Source organism: Hyperoodon ampullatus, assembly GCF_949752795.1.
Source record: "Hyperoodon ampullatus genome assembly, chromosome: 1".
NCBI classification, from domain to species: domain Eukaryota; kingdom Metazoa; phylum Chordata; class Mammalia; order Artiodactyla; family Ziphiidae; genus Hyperoodon; species Hyperoodon ampullatus.
The window spans coordinates 209,237,953-209,262,407 of NC_136914.1; the positions used below are offsets into that span (position 1 = coordinate 209,237,953).

The 24,455-nt window shown below is 45.0% G+C and overlaps 1 protein-coding gene across 4 annotated transcripts in view; it reads right to left on the reverse strand.

The window, feature by feature from the left end:
• Positions 1–23,874, reverse strand: part of XPNPEP1 (X-prolyl aminopeptidase 1) — a gene marked incomplete at its 5' end in the record, with an annotated part of 53,595 nt that extends 29,721 nt beyond the window's left edge. For 3 of the 4 annotated variants that reach the window (XM_079703177.1, XM_079703178.1, XM_079703175.1), the window contains 4 exons: positions 464–527; positions 12,508–12,632; positions 17,496–17,584; positions 23,843–23,874. In XM_079703177.1, the coding sequence (XP_079559303.1) occupies positions 464–527; positions 12,508–12,632; positions 17,496–17,584; positions 23,843–23,874 (310 nt within the window). Of the gene's footprint in view, positions 1–463; positions 528–12,507; positions 12,633–17,495; positions 17,585–23,304; positions 23,322–23,842 lie in introns of those variants that run through there. The other variant, XM_079703176.1, reaches the window with a different exon arrangement.
• Between the last annotated feature and the right edge of the window lie 581 nt (positions 23,875–24,455).

Sequence of the window (24,455 nt, forward strand, 5' to 3'; positions counted from 1 at the left end):
TAGCTCAACATTCATCTTTGTTATTTAAGCTGAAACTGAAAACAGAGAAACCAAAAGTCAAGCACTTAGACAATTACACAGGACCAATAGGCTAAGGAGGGGGTTTTTAAGGATGCTATTAGTGTCCCACTTCTTATTTGGAGTGCTAGTTACACAGGGATATTCAGGTTAATTGATACACTTTTCTGTATGTATGTCACAGTTAATAAAAAGTTCAAAAATATTTTTTAAGTAACATTTTTTAAGATTTGAAAAGCAAAGGCACAGAGAAAAGAGACACTAAAATGTAAGCTTAGGAGCTGGGGATGCCGGGACCACATCCCCTCTGCAGAGGCTCAGTGGGGACGTCTGGTTTGCATTTTTTTTTTTTTTGGTTCTATATCACAGGCTGAAACTGGGTCTAGTTATTTTTGAGAGGCAAACAAAAGTACCAAAAGAACAAAGACAGAATTTAGAAACTCACCTGCAGAGCCATCAAATCCAGAGACAAAGGCCCGCCGACAATCACACGGAGCAATGTACTCGCTCTGGAAAACAAAAAGGACAAGGAATTGGACCTTGATCAGTCACATGCCGACTCCTGCTCAGCCCAGCAGGACTGCAAAGGCTGGCAAAAGCTGGGCACCTGCCTTCAAGGAACTGCCAATCTAGCTGAAAAGGTAAGCTGAACATTTTTTTTTTAATTAGTGCACATTACAGAAGACCCTATTTAATTATGGGCTAAAGGGCTGTTCCCTTTAATCTCAATTTTTTCATCTGGAGAACAAAGCAAGTCAAGAGAAACAGATCAAAATTGCTCTTTCCTCACGGAGATGTTACTCAGAAAACAAACCAATAGCCTTCTCCCTTCCTTGCCACTGACATTTAGGCATCTGTTATTTTTCTCAAAAGCCCAAATTTCTGTTTTATGTGCCAATAATGCTGGTCTCTTTAGATACCAGCTTATTTCTGAACTTCCTGTTTGTATCCCCCATCCAAAGCAGTGTCACCAATCTCTCCCACGCAGACCCTGTCCCTTCCTGTTAGGGAACAAAGGGAAATGCTTCCTCTAACCCAGGAGGCTTCAGCAAAATAAAACATCATGTTCAAATCCAGGTCCTTCCCAGCCGATAATCCCTTGCCTCTGAATGGAATGGGATTAGGGCTAAGAAGGTAAGAGGTTCCCATTCCTGGGGAAAGGGTACGAGGCCACATTGTGTAACTTCTGGTAATAGCCAGTGAGGCACAGAGAGCCAAGTAACTTGTCCAAAGTCACACAGCTAATAAGTAGCAGAGGCAGGATTTGAACCTGGGCGGTTTCAGAGCCTCAACTCTGAAGCCCTGTGTCATGCTGCCCCCATAAAACATATCGTATCCCATCCTCAAAATAACTCTCCAGGATAAGACCAATTGCAAATGAGAAAACTGAGGTTCAAACACAGAATCTTTAAGTAACTAACACGTCAATAGCAGGGACAGGATCTGGTCTACTTGAGACCAGAGCCACTGCTCCTTCTCCTGTTAAGCAGGTTTATCCTGAGCTAAAGGACTTGGCAGGGTTAAGAATGCTTAGGATAGAGAAGGGGGCTGCTGGCTGGACCCCAAGGCATTTTGGGACAGTCAACACGATGTAGGGGAAAACGGCTCCCAGGTTTTAGTCCTGCCATGTGGATGAGAGCTGCCCCTTTCACCAAGGCAGCCACAATCGCAGCCTCAGACCAGTCACAAGACCATGACCCACAGAGGTGCTGGAAGGGTCAGCAGAAAGAATCATGATGGCAGGATGAAGGAGCTCTGGGTCGCACCTGCCCTCTAGCAGGCCCAGCTACGTGGTCTGCAACAAGTCTCCTCACCTCTCTCAGCCTCAGTTCCTCATTTCTACAACGGGTCATTTCAGATTGCTGAACGCAATGGCAAGCAAATGTTTGATCCCGAAAACACAAGGGAACATTGACCAGACAGCACTAAGGACATAAAAAGAAGTGGCCTCCAGCATCACTTATGAACTGTAGAGCCCTCCCCTTGTTTACTGACCCAGGAATTAATGGTGCAAGACTGAAAAAAAAAAAGGCCAAAAGGGGGAGAGTCTGTTCCTACCCTTCTCCTAGTTCTGTTGTGAGGAACAGTAAGTGAATGTTCAAAACAACTCACCAGAAACCTGGGAGTGCTGTGTATATGCAACAGAAGAGACGATATTAATCTCTTCCTCCTGAGTGGTGAAAAAGCAGCTAAGAGGCTGGGAAAACTCAGTTAAGAAAAAAAAACCTTGTGCTAAAAATCAGAGTACACAATGGGGAAAATACAGAGGGGGCACTCTGGACCAACAAGGAGGTCCCCCTGGCTGGGTGCTCTCCCACCCGACGCACAGTGGGGAGGCAGGGGACGGGCTCGGCCTGGCTGGGCTCTGGCACGCAGGGACACAGCTCTCGAGGAGTGCCCCACCCCTACCTGGGGAAGCCGGGGCCGAGGCTCACGTCCCCACAGGGGTTACCTGGAGCTGCCTCTCAGCAAAGGCAGAAGAGTTTCTCCAAAGGGAGATGGAATTAACAGCAGGTGGATGTGTTTGGTTTGGGATCGAGATGAGGGTGGAGCAAGAACGTCTAGACATGACCTAAGTGGTCAACATGCCAGAAAGACATCACTGACCAAAGCTGTCACCTCCACATCAACAGGCTAAGCAGAGGCCAGACAAGCACTGGGCCCGGGCCTCCCACTCTTCCCCCAGCCATGAAGCTGGAAAAGCCCGGGAACATTCTCCCTAGAGAACAGCAAAAGGCCTAAAACAAGCCAAAGTCTTGGCATACTAGGAAAAAGCCGCAAAGAAACACAGCCGTTGGCTTTTTTCTCCGGAACTGTCCATTTCTCTCCATCTCTAATTGTCCCCGTCCAAGCCTCCCCCATCTCTACCTGGACCACTGTCCCTACAATCCACTCTTCACACACACTCAGAGTGAGCTTTTCAAAATGTGTAGATATCATGTTAGCATCCAGCTTAAAATCCTCCAGTGACTTCCCATCACACTTAGGATAGAATCCAAACCCCAGGCCAGTCCCCAAGGCATAGCCTGGTCCGGCCCTGCTCTCCTCCCACAGTCCTCCCACTCACAGTGCTCCAGCCACACCGCCTGCTTTCTGCTCCTTGCGCTTGCCAATCTCATTCCTGCTTCAAGGCCTTTGCACATGCTTTTCCTTGTGCCTATAAAAGTCTCCCTCTGGTCGTGGCATGGCAGGCTCCTTCCCATCATTATATTTCAGGTCAGATGTCACCTCCCCAGAGAGGCTTGCCTAGACTATCCAGCTACAGTAGCCACTCAGCCTCTTCTACCTCTCTGTACAGTGCATTCTTCTAGATGTTTCTCTTCTTAATGACTCTTTTACACTGTTATTGTCCTGCTCCCCAGAATGTAAGTCCCATGAGATCAGGGTGTTTGTCTGTCTTGTTTGTCACTGTCCCTGTACAGGGCACAGGTGACACACACTAGGCCCGCAACCAATACTGGCAGAATAAAGGAACAGCAGGAGGAGAGATGAACCTTTCTCCGTAGTTAAGACCTCAGCCACCTCTTTGAAGACAGAGAAAGGGCTACAAGCCAAGAAATGCAGGTGCCCTCTAGAAACCGGAAAAGACAAGGAAATGGATTCTCCCCAGAGCCTCCAGAAGTCACTTTAGCCCTGCTGACCACTGCAGGCTCCAGCCCTCCAGAACCGTAAGATAATAAATTTGTGTGGTTGTAAGCCACTAAGTTTGTCACAGCAGCAACAGGAAACTAATGCTTTATCCAACAGGAAAAAGGCCAGAAGGGATTATAACTGGGGTTTCAAACTCAAAAGCCCTAGGGTACAGGCAGGTAAACTAAATGAGTAAAGCAGGACAAGAGGCTGTCTCTTCTAGAGAGAGCAGCTCCCACTCAGCTCTGATTCCTGTCATGCTGGAATGTGAACCACGTGTTGCCAACCTTCAATATTTCAGGAAAAGCTAAATATATGTATGTTCGTGAGAGGTCACTCAATTTTTAAACGTTGGCATCTAATTCAAACAATTTAAATAACACACAGCCAAATAAAGCATATCAGTAAACTACAGAAAAAAAAAAAGCCTCAGCCATGTCTCAAAATCCAGCTCAAACACGCCCTCTTCCACAAAGCTTTCTGACCCATCCAGCTTTCAGAGATCTCCCACACCTCTGAATTTTACCAAACCATCCACAATGGCATTTATCCATGCTCCCCACCTTGGGTGATGATAACAAATAATACTGGATAAGACTGACTACTTGCCAATAACTATCTTCATTTCCCCTAATTCTAACCCCAACAGCAGCTCTGGAAGGTAGCATTCTTCCCATTTACAGATTAAAAAAAAAAGAAGAAGAAGAAGAATCAGCAGCTCAGAGAAGTAAGTTACTTACTTACCACCACCCCACAACCAAGACACCACTGCTCTAAGTGGCAGAGCTGAGATCTGATCTCAGGTCTGACTTCCAAAAGCCCATGCCTTTGCCACACTGCCAAGCAACTGCCCCCCATTCACCTCTACCTTCATCAACCACATGACAGATGTCTCCTACATGCAGGAATCAAACCTATGTTCAAGCCTGGCTCCCCCACTTACTGGCTTTCTTGTCTCTTAAATGAAACCAAGCCAAGGTATGTGGGAAAAACGGATAGCTGCCCAAAGATTCACGCCCTTTCCTTACTGTAAAGTCACTGAAGAGCGGTTGGTTTCCCATCCAGGTCTTCATTTCCCAGGCCCCCTTGCATCTAGGCGGGATCACATGACTAGTTCTCACCAATGGAAAGTGGGTGGGAAGTGATATCTGAGTCAGGGCAGTTAAAGATGGACGCACCCTCTCCATACTCCTTCCCTTCCGCCAGCTGGAACGGTGGCATCAGGATGGAAAGTGCCTGGATCCCTGAATCACTCTTCTTCCTAGTGAAAGAAAGTCAGCCACCAACCAGGAACACTCACTCTGGACTGCTACATGAACAAGAAATAAGGCTCTGCAATACAGAGTCACTGGAACTTTGAGATGTGTTACCACAGCTAGCGTTACTCTAATTAATACGGTGAAGAAAATCACTCTGGGATAAAAATCACTACCTCCACCCCAGGAGAAAGCCTATTTAAGAAATAAAAACAGGAAGCCAGCTCCTGGAGGAATGGGAGTAGAATCAAAAAGAGTTTCGGAAAATCGGAGTCATGTCTTCCAGACGGAGGAACCATAAACACAGGCAAAAGCTCAAGGTGGCAGAGCCGCTCCCACAAGGATGGGATCTGTGGACTAAGCCGAGCCCAAAAGCAGACGAGGGGCCTCACAGAAGGGGAGGATGAAGAGTTCGGATTTCTCAAAGGTGGGGCCAGTGCAGTTCTGGCCCCAGCCAATGATTCTCCTGGTTTGGGGCCAGTCGTGCCCGCAAATCCCAACATTTGGCTTAGAAGGTACAAGAAAACACCCAGATTACAAGAGAGAATGGACACTTCCTCGCTGAAAAAGTCCCCCCGGGCCCAAACTCATTAATACTACAACCGTTGTTCTGAGTCTAAAAGAAAAAACCCTTAGAGTGGAAAAGGACAGAGAGGAGCAGACCCCTGGAGCGCCAAGTCCTCGCACAATTACATATCCGGGGTGCGTGTTGTCTCCAGCATGCAACAGTGTGTGGGTGTGTGTGTTTGTGCTTTGGAAAGTACACAAAGTACACTAACACCCTCCCTCCCCAACCCGTAGGAGAAATTCCATCAACCCTGAATCCAGCCTGAAACGAAACAGGAACAAGAGCCCCAGAGCACAGCAGCCTCTCTATTACTGAGGGAGGAGGCTCCTGCGGCAGGTCACACACAAAGCCAGCACTTCCTCCCTGTCCTCACAGTCCTGGCAAGGACCCAGAGTCCCACTTAACAGTCAGCCCAACGAGGGCCCTGCTCTCCACAGGAGCTGAAACAAGGAACGTGGGGCTTCTCATTTCTTTCTGTGGATGACGCCACAAACCCTCTCAGCTTCCTAACTTCCCAGTTCCCTCGGTCACCTGCCTGCAAGGTCCTCGCTCAATCTATCTACCGCTTCTCCTCCAAATCCTTCCCTCCTTCTCTGCTCCTAAGACCAGCACCCAAGTCCAGGCCCTCTGTACCCCGACTCTGGGATCCTGCACTGGCCTCGGAACAGGCTTCTCAGTTCCCAGTGTCTCCTTCTCCAATCCACGCTGAACACTGCTCCCGTTGACTGATCGGGTCACTCTCTTATTCAAAGACCTTCAGTGGGTCCCTGCCGTCTAACAGAAACCTAAACTCCCGACTCTGGTGGCTTCTGAGTGGCCTTGACCAGACCCTATTATTCTTTCTTCTTTAGGGTTATCATCATTCATGTTCTCCTATTCCATGGATTTGCCCATGGTATTTCTTGCACCTCTCTACCTATAAGCACCCAAATTCTACCTGTTCACATTCCAATTTAAATGCATTTCCATCATGAAGCCTTCCTTGAACCTGCCAGCTTAAAATATTCCCTTTCACCTATGAGTTCAGTCCACACTTTAAATCTGCGCTTAGCATTAGAGTAGCCACCAGACACATGTAGCTACCAAGCACTTGAAACGTGGCCAATGTGACTGAGAAACTAAATGTCTGATTTTATTTCAACTAATTTAAATATAAATTTTAAAACTGATGCTCAAGGCTCAGTTATTACAAAACTTTTTAAATATGTTTAGAACAACTCTGGTATGTAAGGCCACTTCTTCAACTGTAAATTTTATGAAATCTAAATACAGATCAAATATTTCCAATAAACATTCCACATTCAACTTGAGATGTTTTGTAATGAAATACATACCAGAATTGAAGACTCAGTATAAAAAAAGAAATGTAAACTATCTCATTAATGATTTTTAATACTGATGATGTGATGAAATGATAATATTTTGGACATACTGGGGTAAATAAAATATATTATTGGGCTTCCCTGGTGGCGCAGCGGTTGGGACTCCGCCTGCTGATGCAAGGGACATGGGTTCGTGCCCCGGTCCGGTAAGATCCCACATGCCGCGGAGCGGCTAGGCCCGTGAGCCATGGCCGCTGAGACTGCGCATCCGGAGCCTGTGCTCCGCAACGGGAGAGGCCACAACAGTGAGAGGCCTGCGTACCGCAAAAAAAAAAAAAATGTATTACTAAAAATAATTTCACTGTTTCTTTTTACTTTTTTTTTTTTTTTTACTATGGCTATTAGAATAGTTAAAACTACATATGTGCCTCATATATTTCTACTGGACAGTGCTGATTAAGTTCTTTCCTATGACATTTACTAGTCGCATCTTGTGTTAGATTTGTGACTGGGGCTATCTACTCTTTAACCTCTTTAAGGGAATATTTTCCCTCATGTATTTCTATAATAGTAATAATAACAACAACAGAAATAGCAGCTAATATAATGAGACTTATTAGGTGACAGACATACTTTAAGCATTTGTATCTATTAACTCATTTGATCCTAACAACAGCCCTAAGAGATAGATATGTCACTGTCCCATTTTTGCTGGTGGGGAAACTGAGATGCAGAGAGTTTACCTGACACTTAGGAGTTTGAGGTAACTTACTTGAGGTCAAGCAGCTTAGTTAAGTGGTAAATCTGCCACCTGAACCCAGACAGTTTCTAGAGCCCATACGCTTACCTATATGCTAACTGCTTGCCTTTTACATTTGTCCCAATACTTAGCCCTGATATGGTAGTCAGGAAATATGCACCAGACAAGCAAAACACAACTTCTCCCGCCTTGTAAGGCAGATGGCTAAGCTACAGCAATAGAAATGATAACCAAAGATTATAAAAGAAAAATGGGGAGGGGGGTAGTGGGGAGGGAGGTGAGAGAGAAGAGGACAGCAAGAGTACAAGAATGTAAGTTTGTGAAGCCTAAAAAATTGGACTTCTGCAATAAACGTGACAGCTCATATCAAGCAGGCTTAACTTTTTGTGTTTTCAGGATGTTGCTGGAAAACACATTTTTCCAGGATTAGACCTTCAACTTCCTCATTTAGGGAGGAGCCATCCAATTCTGATATTCCAGATCCATTAGCAGGAGGTGAAACACTGAGGGAAAACCTGGAACATCACTGGGGTTTGGCCAGTGTCGCTGCCATTCCCAAAGCTGAATAAGAAATTGCTTTGGGTCTATTAGGTCACACCTAATGTCAAAGACAGAATTTTAAAAAATCCATCAGGGTATTAGACCAAAAACCAGCATTATGATACCAAAAAAAGTTGGCTCAGGAACAGCACCCAGGACCAAGAACATCAAGATAAACTTGGCTTGGCTACAAGAACGTCCCCTACCAGTAAACACAGATTTTATCCTAACTCCAGGCAAAAGAAAACTGAAACTAAAATACCAACACTACAAAGCTTCCAGCACACCCTTAACTGGAAACCTTCAAAGGTTACTGCAAGTAATACTCACAGGTCAAATCTTTCCATACAGTGAGGCCTCACCTGGAGGTGAAGGTTCATAAATAAAGCAGAACTAGTAGGAGTTTGGCTGCTGCTCCACGACAGCCTGTGAGACCCTTTCAAAGGAGAGACCCAGTTTCGGACAACAGTGTGCTAGTGCTATGAGGGTTAATGTTATGTGTCAACTTGACTTGCTAAGGGATTCCCAGATAGCCAGCTGGTAAAACATTATTTCTCGGTGTGTCTGTGAGGTTGTTTCTGGAAAAGATTAACATTTTTATCGGTAGACCCAATAAAGATCGCCCTCACCGATACACATGGGCTGCATCCAATCAGTTGAAAGGCAGAGAATGAAAAACACCACTGGTGAATCCAGCAGAGAATCCATGTGACAGGAAGCCCAAGTCCAAAGGCTGAAGCCTGGGGCTGACAGGAGGCAAGGAAGAGCCCATCAGAGGTACCCAGGCAGGAGAAGAAAAAAGGAGTTCCTTGAAGACAAGGCCAAGGTCTGCCCTTCTTAAATGGTGGGATGCCCAGTTCCTCTGCTACTTACACCTCCTCAGGTCCAAGCTATGTTGGCTACCCTACCTACTCATCCAGCCCTTAGTCAAGATGAAACTTTGGTTCCTATGAAGTTGGTGAACCTTGTTCATCTAGAGAACAGAAGTGAATGGAAGAATTGTGTTACCAAAGCCCCACCCTAAACGCCACCAGTCTCTCCTTACCTCCCCCGCCTACTAAATTTAACATTACAGTACACGGCCACCTCGGCTTTCTCACATGCCAACAGCCCCTTTCCGGCCTGATCTGCTGCTTCTCCTACACTTACACATTGTTCTCCCACCTCCCCCTTCACCCCTTCAACCACTCCCACTTGCCAAACCCTCATCTTCAGGGCCCTCTCCTCTTTACACCTCCCCTTCCTCTCACGTCTTCAAGGAGCAAGTTCAAACCCACTGTGGTACAAAAAGTGCTACTGAAGATCAACAGACTAAGGAATTGCATGGAACAGAGTCCCCTACCCCACTCCTGAGATGACTGTGGAAATTCCATGGACATTTAAATCTGAAAAGTGCTGAATACTTCATCTGTTCCTTAGAGTTGTACAGTGCACACTCATATATTAAAGGCCCTGAGAAATCCTACAGTTAAGAAACTGTTCAAATGGGCAAAGGACTTGAATAGACACTTCTCCAAAGAAGATACACAAATGGCCAACAAGCATATGAAAAGATGCTCAACATCACTAATCATCAGGGAAATACAAGTCAAAACCACGAGATATTACCTCATATCCATTAGGACACCACCATCAAAAAAAAGAAATAACAAGTGTCGGCAAGGATGTAAAGAAATTGGAATTCTTGTGCACTGTTGGGGTAAATGTAAAATGGCATGGCCACCGTGGGAAACAGTATGGAGGTTCCTGAAAAAATTAAAAATAGAATTACTATAGGATCCAGCAATCCCACTTCAGGTATATATCCAAAAGAATTGAACAAGATCTCAAAGAGACATTTACAGATCCATGTTCAGTGCAGCATTATTCACAAGAGCCAAGAGGTGGAAGCAACCTGAATGTTCATAAACAAATGACTAAAGAAAATGTAGTCTATGCATACAATGGATTATTATTTAGCCTTAAAAAAGAAGGAAATCCCGTCATAAGCTACAACATGGATGAACCTTGAGGACATTACACTAAGTGAAATTAAGCCAGTTACCAAAAGACAATACTGCATGATTCCACTTAGATGAGGCACCTAAGGTGGTCAAATTCTTAGAAAGTAGGATGGCAGTTGGCGGGGACAGGGAGAGGTGTTCAGTGGCTGTAGTTTCAGGTTTGCAAGATGAAAAAGTTCTAGAGATCTGCTGTACAATTATGTGCACACAGTTAACACTGATGCATTGTACAGTGGTGTGAAAAATGGTTAAATGTTAAGGTTTTTTACCACAATAAAAAAAAAAAGAAACTGTTCAGCTCATTTCACTATTTTCTTGACCCCTGACTACATTGTTGCAGAACAGCTTACAAAACACAACAGGAATGCTGTAAAATATGGTTTGGGAAACTCTGTTCTAAACATCAAAATATCCTGAATGTCATGCTGTTGCCTCAAATCATCCAATCCCTTTGGTTATTCATTTCAGCCCTTCATTTGCTCCTGAGGCCAGGAAATCTCCTGTGCCTCCAAGCAGGGGTCCAGTCTTGATGCTGTCCCCAGGTTAACACTGGCTTGATATTGTCATGACCACATGGTTTGCCACCGTTGGAGGAGGGGCGGAAGGGAGGTCAGCTAGCGTAGACCTCTGTCGGGAACTTTGCTTCAGCCTACAGTAACACCCTTATCTGTCACCCCCTCCCTCATGGCAGACCCTCACCAGTCATGTCAGTGCCACACGTGATCTCACGTGAGCGAGCACGCACGCACACATACGTACTTATACACTCACAGTGACCAAGGGTAAACACCAAGCTACTACACCAATCAAGTTCTCACCCAGGACTCCGGATTTGGAATTAAGGTTCTGGCTCAATCTGGTATCTTGAAAGTAACAGATAAAGAGATATATATGCAGAAACTGTGGGGTGGCCATCTAGTCACTATCTACCTTGTTGTCTGAGACAGAAAGAAACTTATCTGCAGCAAGAGCTGAAACCCCTCCCATTCCAGTCCTCCTAGAGGGCCAGCTGCACCTTGCCCTCAGGTTCCACGGGACATCCTACCTGAGGCACAACTCCAGAGAGTACCATTCACAACCTGGAGTTGTGCCAGTGCAGTGGCCCTGCCCCTAAATCCTTATAAAGCAGCATTTTTATTGCTCAAAGTACTTCAAGGTGGTTTCTATTGCCTGCAACTAAAGAATTCTAGAACACCAGTATTTCTGACTATTGCTTTTTACTTCCTTAGGCTTTTGCCAGAGGAACTTACCACCTTGTTTCTGAAAAGCACTCTAAGCTTCCCGGCTTCTCTGCCTTTGCTCCTACTAATCCTTCTATCTAGAATCCCTTCCCCCTTCTCTATTTACCCAACTCTATGCGTCCTTCAAGGCCAAGTTCACATGCCTCCCCTGCCCATGAAGCCTTCCATCACCCTCCCCTCTCACCCTCAAACATCCACAGCCCTCTGCCCAGGTTTTCTTGATGGCACGTCCACATTCTACCTTGCAATATAGACATGTGTATGCATATCTTAACTCCAATACTAAACTGTCTGCTTCTTGAGACCAGGACCATTCTCATCTTTGTGTCATGTGCCATACCTAAGGCAGTGCACATAAACAAAGGCTGTAAAAAGTATATGTGTAGATGACTCGATGGAAGAATAGCACTTTGTATACCGTCTCAGGTCTCTACTAAACCGTAAACACGGGGAGGGCAGGAATGCAAATTTAAATTCGTCTTTGTAACCCTGCAGTACCATGACCATGGTGTAGGCATCCAAATACCTGCTGACTCAATGACCTAAAAAAGTAAATCCTAGAATCCTTTCGTCCTCTGCTTTTCAGCCCCATCACATGCAGTCTCCACCTCTCTAAACCCGGCTCTCCCATAATTAAATCACTCGTGTTCTCAGATATAGAGGGCACTTATTGAAATGCTTCCACCAAAGGTGGTGGCTGGGGGGATGATGGGGGTAATATACAGAACCATCTCTAAAACCTGCTAGAGTGGAGATCCACGATGAATTTCTGGCTGCCCTTCTGGCTGTGCCAGTGGAACAGGACAGTCTGGATGGGGAGAAGGGAGGCAGGACAGACAATTCTGCTGGGGACGTGGTGTGGCAAAGGAGATGGGGTAAAGTGCGTCAGCAACAGAAAGGTCCAGACTTCTGCCCGTTCATTTATCTCCTAATTCTTCCACAATTTATGGAAAGCTAGCTATCTACATTGGAAATAAGGAAGCCAGGGCCAAATCAATAAGCATTCAGTGAGACTCTACTGGACACAGGTCCCTGTGCTTAGCCCTGGAGAACATGCTTAGATGTGGGTTGACAACTTGAATCCTACAAACACATTGGGGCTGAGGGAAAGGAATAAAAAGAAACGAGGGGCTGACGAGTTCCATCACCAGCCCATCTCCATTCAGTACCTGGTGGGCATCTCCCGACGGGATGATGTAGGCCTGGATTGGTTCTGTCACATACTCCAGGTTCCTCATGGCTTGTCTCAGCTGCCGAAGCAGCTCCGAAGTTACCTTTGGAGGCATTCTGCTGTCTGCAACAACAGGAGAGTTTGTACCAAAACCAGACGGCTCCACGCCACTCAATGACTAGTTAAGTACCAGAGTGGTACATTCGTTATAATTGATGATCTATATTGACACATCATGATCCCCCAAAGTCCACAGTTTACATTAGGGTTCACTGTTGGTGCTGTACACTCTATGGGTTTTGACAAATGTATAATGACATGTATCCGTCATTATGATTTAATAGTTTAATAGTTTTCATTGCCCTAAAAATCCTCTCTGCTCAGTCTATTCATCCCTCTTTCCCCTCCCCCCAATCCATTGGTATGACTAATCTTTTTACTGTCTCCATAGTTTTGCCTTTTCCAGAAAGTCATAGTGTTGTAATCTTACAGTATATAGCCTTTTCAGATAGGCTTCTTTCACTTAGCAATATGCATTTAAGATTCCTCCATGTCTCTTCATGGATTAATAGTTCATCTCTTTTCATTGCTGAATAATATTCCATGGTCTGGATGTACCACAGTTTGTTTATTCATTCACAAACTGAAGGACACCTTGGTTGCTCCCAAGTTTTGGTGATTATGAATAGAAATAAAACATCCATGTTGCAGGTTTTTCTGTAGACGTAAGTTTTCAATTCCTTTGGATAAATACCAAGGCACATGATTGCTGGATCATATGGTAAGAGTATATTTGGTTTTGTAAGGAACTACCAAAATGTCTTCTAAAGTGGCTGTACCATTTTGTATTCCCACCATTAATGAATGCAAGTTCCTGCTGGTCCACATCCTAGCCACCATTTGGTGTTGTCAGACTTTTGGATTTTGCTAACCCTTTTTTTAAACAAATAAAAAATACCTGACTTAACCAAAAACATCCTAATGTACAATGCTCTAAGTAATTTACGTTGAGGCTATTGTACTACAGGTTATCTTCAAGAATTTACACTCTGGCTCACTGTGGCTTGTACTCTGCTAGGTATAGATCCTTTTTTTGTTTTTTTTTTTCTTTAGCATTTTTATCTGCTGCTTCTCCATCATCACCAGCACCTTAGGCTATAAAAGCCTCAGTCTTTATGGTTATCTCCAATAGATTCCCCTACGAGGTACCATACTACTACTCTTGGGACTCACTGAAAAAGTGCCCCATTTTATTCATAATCTGCAAGGGCAGCTTCAGCTGCTGGCCTCAGGGCTCCCACTCAGAAGTCTCCGAAAGACAGAAGTACTCAAAGATAGAGACAATGGAAATGGTCCTATTCATGATTCAAACATGTCCATGATCCCTGCATTACAGATACTTTTTTTTTTTTTTTTTTTGCAGTACGCGGGCCTCTCACTGTTGTGGCCTCTCCCGTTGCGGAGCACAGGCTCCGGACGCGCAGGCTCAGCGGCCATGGCTCACGGGCCCAGCCGCTCCGCGGCACGTGGGATCCTCCCGGACCGGGGCACGAACCCGTGTCCCCTGCATCGGCAGGCGGACTCTCAACCACTGCGCCACCAGGGAAGCCCTACAGATACTTTTGAATACTTTTCAGAGGGACATCCTTTCCTTTTATCTGACCTACTGAGCCTATAATTTCTCATGTACTTGAAAAAGAGGGATCAGAAGTATCTAATCTGACCTAAATTTATATGTCAATACCTCCATTGGGTTCAAAATGAAGCCTATTATGACCTCATAAGCTTGCCGGCATCTGAAAACTTTATTATGACGTCTTTCAGGAGCTTCAGAATAAATCTGTGTTTCCGAGCCATATTTCTGAGCAATCTAACATTTTTAAAAGTCAAGCAAAAACGTAGACATCCTTTGGAGCAGTATTCCAACCTTGGCTGCACATGAGAACTACCTGGGGAACTTATTTAGTTAGTCTGGAGTACAGCCTGAGCATCTGGAATTTTAAAAAGCAACTATATGACAGCAGCCAGTATATTTTCTTTCAAGATCATTAATTTTCTCATAGAATTTGGCTTCTATTTGGGCACATCCTGATGTGCAGATTTTGATGGCACCGACTGGGTGTTTATAGCCCTGACTGTAGTATGGATCAGTATTATGTTACTGACTTCATCAATGAAGTCAACAGAACTAATGGCAAGCACAAAATCCTCAATTACAAGCTGAAAACCATCAAAGGCAAAATGGAGCCGGTCAAAGACATCCTCTGCTTCCTGGTCACCACAACCGGCCTCCTCAACACCACATTCTGACCTTCATCACCATCTCTTGCCTCATCATTACATGCCTCCTCTTGACTGGCCTCCCCAGGATCACCAGCATCCTCAGCTCCACTCCACTACAGTGGCATCTTCACACTTCCCTCCACAATGCCACCTGCCCTCCTCACCACTATTAACATCTCCCCTGCGCCTTCCTTCCTCATCCTTCATGCCCTTCATATTTGGTCGGTGTCCTGAGTCTAATGCAGCCACTTGTCACCTATATCAGACCCAATGAAAGAACTCCCAATACCACACCTAACAGATAAGATGTGATAAGGGGCAGTGGCTGAGGCAACGAATGGGCTGTGGCAGTGGAAGCACTTATCAAGGAGGAGGATACAATGGGCAAAGGTGGCTGAGGGAGAGGCAGCCACAGGCCAACAGGCCTTAAAAGTGACTGAATGGGTGAGCAGCTAGAGCTGAGGAGGAGACAAAGCAGGTATAATTATAAGACCCAGCCACTGAGGTGGCAGCAGTTGAAATGAGTCAAGATGGCGGAGGTGAAAATTATGGCTGGTGATCCTCATAGGGTAATTTTTATGAGGATTAAATGGGCTACTATATACAAAGCACTTAGAAACAGTGCCTGGCATATAGTAAATGTGGTGTTTGCAATTACTAGAGGTAGATACACAATTAACTAACTATGAAAGCAATGTGATAAATGGTGCATTAGGTGTATATATTGCTTCCCCTTAAGGCAGGGACCATGTCATCTTCATCTCTGAATCCATGTATCTAGCCAAGCACCTAACATACGCATACACTCACTCAAAGATGGCTGAATGAATATCACAACTTTGTGTCTATGATCTTTTCAGACTCAGCATAACAGTAATGAATCTTCAGTGAAAGAAAGCTAGGATCCTAGAAGATGCTGTATAATAGCATCTGCTCATTCCATATCCCATTACTTTTCAGAAACATTAGAAGCAGCCAAGAGCTAATCAGGGTGTGCAGGGAAGGGGGGAGCCAAGAACAACAAACCTAGGCCATGATGTAAAATTAGCCCATACATTGCCAGGTATTTTTAAATCATGCTTTAAAAAGAATGACTCATTTGAAAGTCTCTTGCATATGTGGGTCTGCTTTTAGACATAAGCTCCTAAACCTTCAGCCTTTATCACAAACAGAAGACTTTTCACTGCTTGGAAGTATATGAAGAGCACACCCTATTTACCTCACTGGGTGGCTAGAAGAATTTAACATGACAGCATGTGTGAAAGCTCCATGCACAGCATCTGATACATTGTAGAAGCTCAAGAAATATTATTTGAATCTGAATCTGAAGCACCAGCTGGGATTCCTACATGCCTTGTTATAAGAAGAGAAGGGACTAGTTTACTCCAATTTCAGCATCTTAACATTTGCACAGATGCCAAGCTGCTTTTCCAGCATTTAGAGATGGTGGTTTGTTTCTCTGTCCCACTGCTGAGCAAGGGCCAAGGGCTTTACATACATTAGTGGTTAATTCTCACAATAATCCCCCCCAGGGAGATTTCACTATTCCCATTTTACAGATAAATAAACAGGAGTTAAATCCTTGCCCAAATCAACTGGGTCATCAGGACCAGGACCCAAGCTCTATCCAATTACCAAGTGCATGCTCTATTAGATCATATTATCTAGGGAACATAACAGAGGCTCTCTTAAAGCATTCTAAGACCAAAGGAATCGAAACAAGTGGGTTCCAGTTTCCAGCTGGGATTTACAACCTCAGACAACTGAAGCTCCCAGAGCCTCTATTTCTTCAAATGTAATAAAAAGAAAGGTAAGTTCTCTTCAAACTCTAAATTCAATTATTCTATCACTTTTCCCTTTCCTACTTCCTCTTTTCCCCATTCCTTCCTCTCCTCCCTCCTAACACGGCCCAAAATGTGTGGGATACATCTACATTTTTAAAGAAAAAGGACCTAAAATTGCATGTAGTTGCAGCATTGACCTTCCAAAGAGAGATCCGTTATGGTTTCTAATGTGCTTCACAGATTGATTTTTTCAGTCAACTAGAAGGAAACACTATAGTTCTCCTGGGTAGTCCACAGAAAAGCACCAGTTTACATGGGCCAGAAATATAGAAATACACCACTTTTCAGAATTCAGGTTTCTGGCAACCCAATAATATAACTAACCAGTCCTGGGAAGAGGATATGGTTCCAGAAAATTTTCCCAAAAAGATTTTCCTGAATGCCCATTCAATTTATAAAGCACAATAATACACCACAAACTTTTCTTATTTCATAGTCTTATGATGAAAACTGAAAGCTAATCTCTAAGGTGGTCAATAAAGGATTATATTAGAAATTAGAAAAATCAGAATAGGACTTTTTCAATAACAACCTGTCTCTACCACTACCACCACCATCACCACCATCCCAAGAACAGGAAATGCAAAAACCATAACTCTAACTTTCTACTGAAAAATAGCTATACACACACACACACACACACACACACACACACACACACACACACACACACAATAACCAATAACCCGGGAAACCAAAAGACAAAATGGTTTTTAATTTCCAGATATATATCCCTTCATCCCCACTCATGATCAATTATTAATCCCTTACCCTCTCTTCTCTCCCAACTTGGTGTTGGGGTGAGGGAACCCAAAATCCTTTTGAGATGTTCCATCTCAGTAAGAGACAAAATTATTACCTGTTTCTACACCTGGGTCTCCTGAGTGTGTCGCCTCGTTAGGTTCAATTATTCTTAGATTTTTCAGCTGAAAATCCTGGTAGTTTGCCCTAAGGAAGAGAAAGAACAGGATATTGCAGACTTTGACCTTAGTAAACGTGGCAAGGCTTAGTCAGAGAGGAACATCAACTTGACTCAGCCGTTTTCCTTCGTGAGTCAGAAAGACTCTCACCCCAGTATCAGTGATGAAATAAATAAGTTTCAGATAAAACTTGCAGATACAATACCACCATTGGCATGTAAACCTTCTCAGTCCCAATCTCTAATTCATGAATTCTCTTCAGCTATGTCTAATCTCCTATTTAACTAGTCTAAAAATATTTTATTTGCAATGACTATATTTTTCACATGTACAGTTCTGTTTGGTTCTTTTTCAAATTTGCTTGTCCTTTCTTCATGGTGTCATATTCCTTCACTATGGTTTCTATTCCTTCTCTTAGCTTTAATTATTTGGGGCCCTTATTTTAAAATTCATTTCAGACCCTCCATTAGAAGGTCTTGGAATAGTAATCCTCAAGTTTGCTCGGTCTGCTGGCTCCCTCTTGGTGGGTCATTCTTTTTCTTATAGACTCACAGACTATTTTGTCTACGTGAATGGACGTATCCTGGATTGTACAAGCACTGCTGTCACTGTTGTTTGCTTCTGAGATTAATTTTCACTTTAACTTCTTAGCAAGGAGATTTACATACAAGTGTCCTGTCCTCATACAAGGATAGTCCGGTGCCGTGGACCCCAACTACGAAGGCCTACAGCATGTATAATCCCTCAAGGCTCAGCTTACCAGCTGCCATGCAGGCTTTAAGCTCCCCTACATTTCTGGCACCTGAGGATTTCTCTTTCTTTCAAGGCCATTCCGCCGGAGCGGCTGGGCCCGTGAGCCATGGCCGCTGGGCCTGCGCGTCCGGAGCCTGTGCTCCGCAACGGGAGAGGCCACAACAGTGAGAGGCCCGCGTACCACAAAAAAAAAAAAAAACCCCAAAAAAACAAACAAAAAAGAGAATGCAGGATACAGGGCATTCCCTGGTGGTCCAGTGGTTAGGACTCCACGCTTCCACTGCAGGGGCACGGGTTCGATCCCTAGTTGGGGAACTAAGATCCCGCATGTCATGTAACGTGGCCAAAAAAAAAGAAGAAGAATGCAGTATACTAAATCAATATAAAAAAATCAATTGTATTTCTACCTACTTGCAATGGACAATGCAAAAATGAAATTAAGAAAAGTTCATTTATGACAGCATCAAACCAATAAATACCTAGGAATAAATTTAACAGAAGAGGTAAAAAACCTATACTCTGAAAACTACAAAGCATTTTGAAAGAAATTAAAGAAGACCTAAATAAATGGAAAGACTTTCCATGTTCATGGGTTGGAAGACAATATTGTTAAAATGGCAATACTCCCCCAAATAATCTACAGATTCAATGCAATTCCTATCAAATTCCGGCTAGCTTCTATGTAGAAATTTACAAGCAGATCCTAAATTCATATGGAAATGCAAGGAATCCAGAATAACCAAAACAATCATGAAAAAGAACAAAGTTGAAGGATTCACCCTTCCTGATTTCAAAACTAATAAAACTACAGTAATCAAGACAGTGTGGTACTGGCAAAAGGATAGACTTATAGATCAAAGAAATGGAATTCAGAAATAAACCGTCACATTTACTGTCAATTTTTTACAAGGGTACCATTCAACGGAGAAAAAATATAGTCTCTTCAACAAATGATGATGGGACACCTGGATATTCACATGTAAAAGAACCAAGTTGAACGTCTATCCTCACACTATATACAAAAATTAACTCAAAATGGATCACACAGACATAAATGTTTTTTTAGAAGAAAACACAGGCATAAATCTGCCTGACCTTGAGTTAGGCAATGCTTTCTTAGATATGACATCAAAAGCACATGCCCCAAAAGAAAAATAAATAGACTGGACTTCACTAAAGACTTTTATGCTTCAAAGGATACCATAAAGAAAGTGAAAAGACAACCCATAAAATGAGAGAAAATATTTGCAACTCATATATATGATAAGATTCTAGTATCCAGAGTATATAAAGAACTATTACAACTCAAAAATAAAAAGACAAATATTACAATTTTTAAATGGTCAAAGGTTTTAATAGATATTTCTCCTAAGAAGATATACAAATGGCCAATAATCACATGAAAAGATTTTCAACATCATCATTCATTAGGGAAATGAAAATCAAAACCACAATGAGATACCACTTCACATCCACTAGGAAGATTATAATTAAAAACAAACAACAACAAAAAAAAACAGACAGTAACAAGTATGGGCAAGGATGTGGAAAAATTGGAACACCCAGACATTGCTGGTGGGAATGTACAATGGTATAATAGCTTTGGAAAACTGTCTAGCATTCCTGAAAAGATTAAATACAGAATTAGCCTATGACCCAGCAATTCCACTCCTAAGTGCGTACCGAAGAAAACTAAGTCCACATAAAAGCTTACACACAACCAGCCTTTATCGCCTTTGTGCTTCTGTCTGTATTCCAACCCCCTTCCCCCCACTGGATCCTGCTGGAAGGGGCCCAGTCTGTTTCTGAGGCCCGGGTTCCTGTTCCGCTAACCCAACTCTCTAGTCACGTTTGCTTGGCTGTGTAACCAAATAGTTGGGATCACGGAAGAAGTCCCCTTCCCTGTGTGTCAGCACAGAGGCTGTGACTGCCACCCCAGCTCTCCGCCAAGTGCCCTGTGCCCGAACCCGTCCCTTGTGTTGCGCTGCGTAAGTTATGAGGTGCCTTTCCCGGAACCTTCCTCTCGCTTGGACCCAAGAGAGGCGACAGCTCTGGCTGGGGCTCTTGGTTTCGAGAGGGTCTGGACTTGGTTTTGAGAGGGTTTGGGTGCTTTAAAATAGATTTTTTAGTTCAGTGGTGCTTATGGGGGACACGGAAATAGAACTTCAGTGTGAGACTTGGGTGATGGGAAAGTTAAATATTGGTCTTTTTTATTATTTTTTTTTTTGCTTTGCTATTGTTACCACCTTTGTCTCCATGTTAAAATGCCAAAAATGAAACTTAAAAAAAAAAGCTTACACACATATGTTCATAGAAGCATTATTCATAATGGCCAAAAAGTAGAAACAACCCAAACGTCCATCAATTGATGGATAAATAAAACTGGTCTAAACACACAATGGAATATTATTTGGCAATAAAAAGGAATAATTACTGATACATGCTACATCACAGTAAACCTGGAAAACATTTTATGCTAAGTGGAAAAAAGCCAGTCAAAGAAGACCATATATTGTTTGATTCCATATTCAGTGTCCAGAATGGGCAAATCCATAGAGACAGAAAGTAGATTAATGGTTGCCTAGGGCTGCGGTAGAGTTGGGGAAATGAGGAGTGACTGCAATGTGTACAGGGTTTCTTCTGGGGAGGATTCAAATGCTCTAAAAATTGACCGTGGTAATGGCTGTACAACTCTGGGAATATTCTCAAAACCACTGAATTGTACTTTTTAATTGGTGAATTGTGTGGTACATGAATTATATCTCAATAAAGCTGTTATATTTTACAAAGTAAGAAACCTCCTTTTCTTGGACGGCGATACAAGTCACATTCTCACCTGATCTCCCTTGACTTAGGCACATTTACAAGATGGTGAGCCAAGGAAGTCAATTTCTCTATCTATTCAAATTTAACTGGTGCCAGTGACTGCTTCAGACACAGGACAAGAGAGCTGGAGGGAGGTTATTCAGAAGTAGCCCTATTCATTCACTTCACAAGAGAAGAAACAAAGATAACTTGCCACAGGCCATACACATCAGGAGCTGCAAAGCCAAGACCAGAAATCAGGTCTGACAGCTGATGCTCACAGAGGACTTGAGTTTAAGCTCTCTCTGTCAGCATCACCACCTCCACCTGCCTGTAAGGATCAAAAGAGCCACAAAGCAGCTAAACGTGAAAATGGTCATGCTCCTGTCATACCCTGGTCTCTGTAGAGTCCAAGATCCATCTACCCTTCACTGACTTGGACAGACACATTCTCAGACTCTCAGTCAAAGCAGGGCTATCATTAAATGTTAGAGCTAGAATATACCTCAGGGATGATCCAGCTCAGCTCCCCCCTCTAGAAAGAAACTGAGAAACAGAGATCCAACAATTGGCTCAAGGCCTCAGGGCTACAGGATGACACAGCTAGAACTGGGGTCCAGGCCTCCCAACTTCCAGCTCAGTGCTCTTCTGCCCAGGACTTCTTCAGCCTACACCTTCTCAGTGTCATGATGTGCCATGAGATGGGTAAGAAGAAAGAAACGCATGCAGAGAACTTCCTATTCAATCTGTCTATAAGATGGTTATGGCACATTTTTCTCCCTCTCTCTTTTTAAAGAAATCCCAGCAGTGTTGTTACCCTCCCCCTTCCCCCAGTCCATGATGAGAATCGTACATGTATATCACTCAGGATGGGGCAAAACAAGGACCAAAATGCTCAATCGTGCCCTGTGAGGTGAGACAAGGGTAGAATGGAACAAGTTCTAGGATGAAGAAGTGGGCAATGTTATTTTGCCTACCCAGAATCCAACCCTCCTTCTTTTGATCAGAGCACCTAGGTTTTCCTTCCGAGAACGTCTCTTCTCCACTTTCAGTCCACAGAGTTGGAATGAGTCTCACCCGCTCACTCACCAAGTACTGGGACCCAGACCTGCTCAATCCATCCCTCCAAATCACAATGATCGGTTCAGGGATGGACATAAGGATCAAATCAGTCCAGTGAGGATCACATCTGGAATTTCTGCTCCAACCATTGGGTAAAAGGGCCCTATTTTTGCGGGGGCTGTCAGACTAGAACTGTCATAACCTGCCAAAGGAGAAAGTCTGCCTGAGAATGAAGCCAACACTGAAGAAATCAGAGCCAAGAGGTGTAAGAGAGAAGCCAAGTCTGATGCCAGTGTGGTCTCATGGACTCAGCTGCACTAGAAGCCAGCTCACCCCCTTACATAAGTCAATTTGAGTTTAGTTTCCATCACCTAAACTAAGTCATGTTTACACTGAATGGCACTCAAATCCTGCCATTATGGGAGGTGCCTGGGGCAAATGGCCTCCCTTCTCTCAGCCTCTCAATTGCCTCTTGTGTGAGGTAAGGAGGCTCTCTCAGCTGATGCTGAAAGACCCTCCTACCCTTAAAATGTTGTGATTCTATGAATCCAGCAAAGACCAACTTGGTCCTCAAAGGCTCCTTCTCGGCCTAGAAGTTTCTAGAAAGAGAACTCATTATCCACTTGCCAGACCCCACTTCCAGCACTTAACACATAGGCAGCTCCTTCCCCATGCAGGTTAGCCGCACATCAGACATCCTTCCACCGAGCGGGAAGGTCCTCTACTCATCCCCAAAATGCTGTGGCAAGGCCAAGTCCAAGTCAAGGTCAGCTTGGGATCTGTCCACTCACAAACGCAAGCACAAGCCATGGTCTGTGTTCAGCAAGTGAGTCTGGCCATGCTGTCCAGCCTCTTCATTCAAGCTGCAACTGGTCAGAGGGCAGCTGATCCCGTGTGGATTGCCAGGGAGTTTGGCTTCTGGCCTTTGTGACCTCTCAACGTATCTCTCAGTCTCCCATTTTGTCAGCTGCTCTGGTAAGTATACCCTGGTTGTGGCGGAAGCACAGGCTGAACGCTGTTTAATGTGAAACCAGGGGATTATCCTTCTCACCTCCCTGAATCCAGGGAGAACCCAGGGCAGGTTACTGGTGGGATCTTCCTGGAGATTATGCCCAAGTATTCCCGTACACAGCCTCTGAAACCATCTGGGTGGGAAGGGCAGCAGCTGCCGATCCTAGTGACAGATCAGGAAGACGAACTGCAGGTGTCATACTGTCATACTGTAATTTGAGAATTAGATTCCCAGGGTAGAGGGGCGAGGGCAGGGGCTCGCCCGCCTCCCCGAACCCCGGGAGGGGCCAGGAGGGGTTCACTTCCTGCCACAGCGGGGCCTCTGGCCGGGCCGGGGAGGGGGCGGCGATGGCCACTGCCCCCTCAAGCCGAGCGCCGTATCTCCGCACACACACTCGTCCGGGCACCAGGTTCGGGCTGCCCGGGGGTGCCCGCGACCCCGCCGGAAACGAACCGGAACTTGCCCGGCTGCATGGCTCCCTCCCCGTGGCCTCGCTCGCTGGACTCCGCTCAGCCCCGGCCGGCGCCCGACTGCGGTGGGCAGCCCGCCGCTCCTCACCCGCTCGTCCCTGCCCTCCCGAGTGCAACATGCGCGCTCGGGGCCGGGGGTGGCGCGCGCTGCCCGGACACCGGCTCCGCGGCAGAGTGCCCTCACCTTACTCGCGGTGCCTTTCTGGAGGCTGCCATTCGGCGGTGACGTGCCCGGCCCACGTCACGGCAGCGCAGACCAGCTGATCTCCCGTGGACCTGCGGGAGGGAAGGAGGCCGGCCACGCCCCCTCCGTGACGTGCACCCGCGCTGCGGTCCCGCCCACCCTCAGCCCCCCCCCCGCCCCCCAGACCGCCCCACCCCCCGGGACCCGACTGCGTTCCCATCCCAACCCGCATCGCGTCTTTCCTTGCGGCGAGCGAGAGAGTGGAGGCTGTGCCGCGGCGCGTCAGTTCTGTTCATTTTTCTCGCCATTCCCCAAAGAGGAAGAAGAAGGGCTTTGTCGGCTAAAGGGGCTGCGGCGCGATGAGCTGCCCTTCAGGGATGTTCTAGCTTTTAGGAGGACGTGGCCGGTTCTGGAAGTACCTCAGCACGACCTCACTTCCTGAAGCTTTACTATACCCCCCAGATCACTTACACAGGCAAAATCCAGCTGCTCACTCCACTTGGATAGCCAATAGGCTCCTCAAACTTACAATGTCCGAACGGCACTCCTGGCCCAATGCACCAAAACAAAACTGTGCTCCACCAAACAATCAGTGGCTAGATCTTGGAGTCAC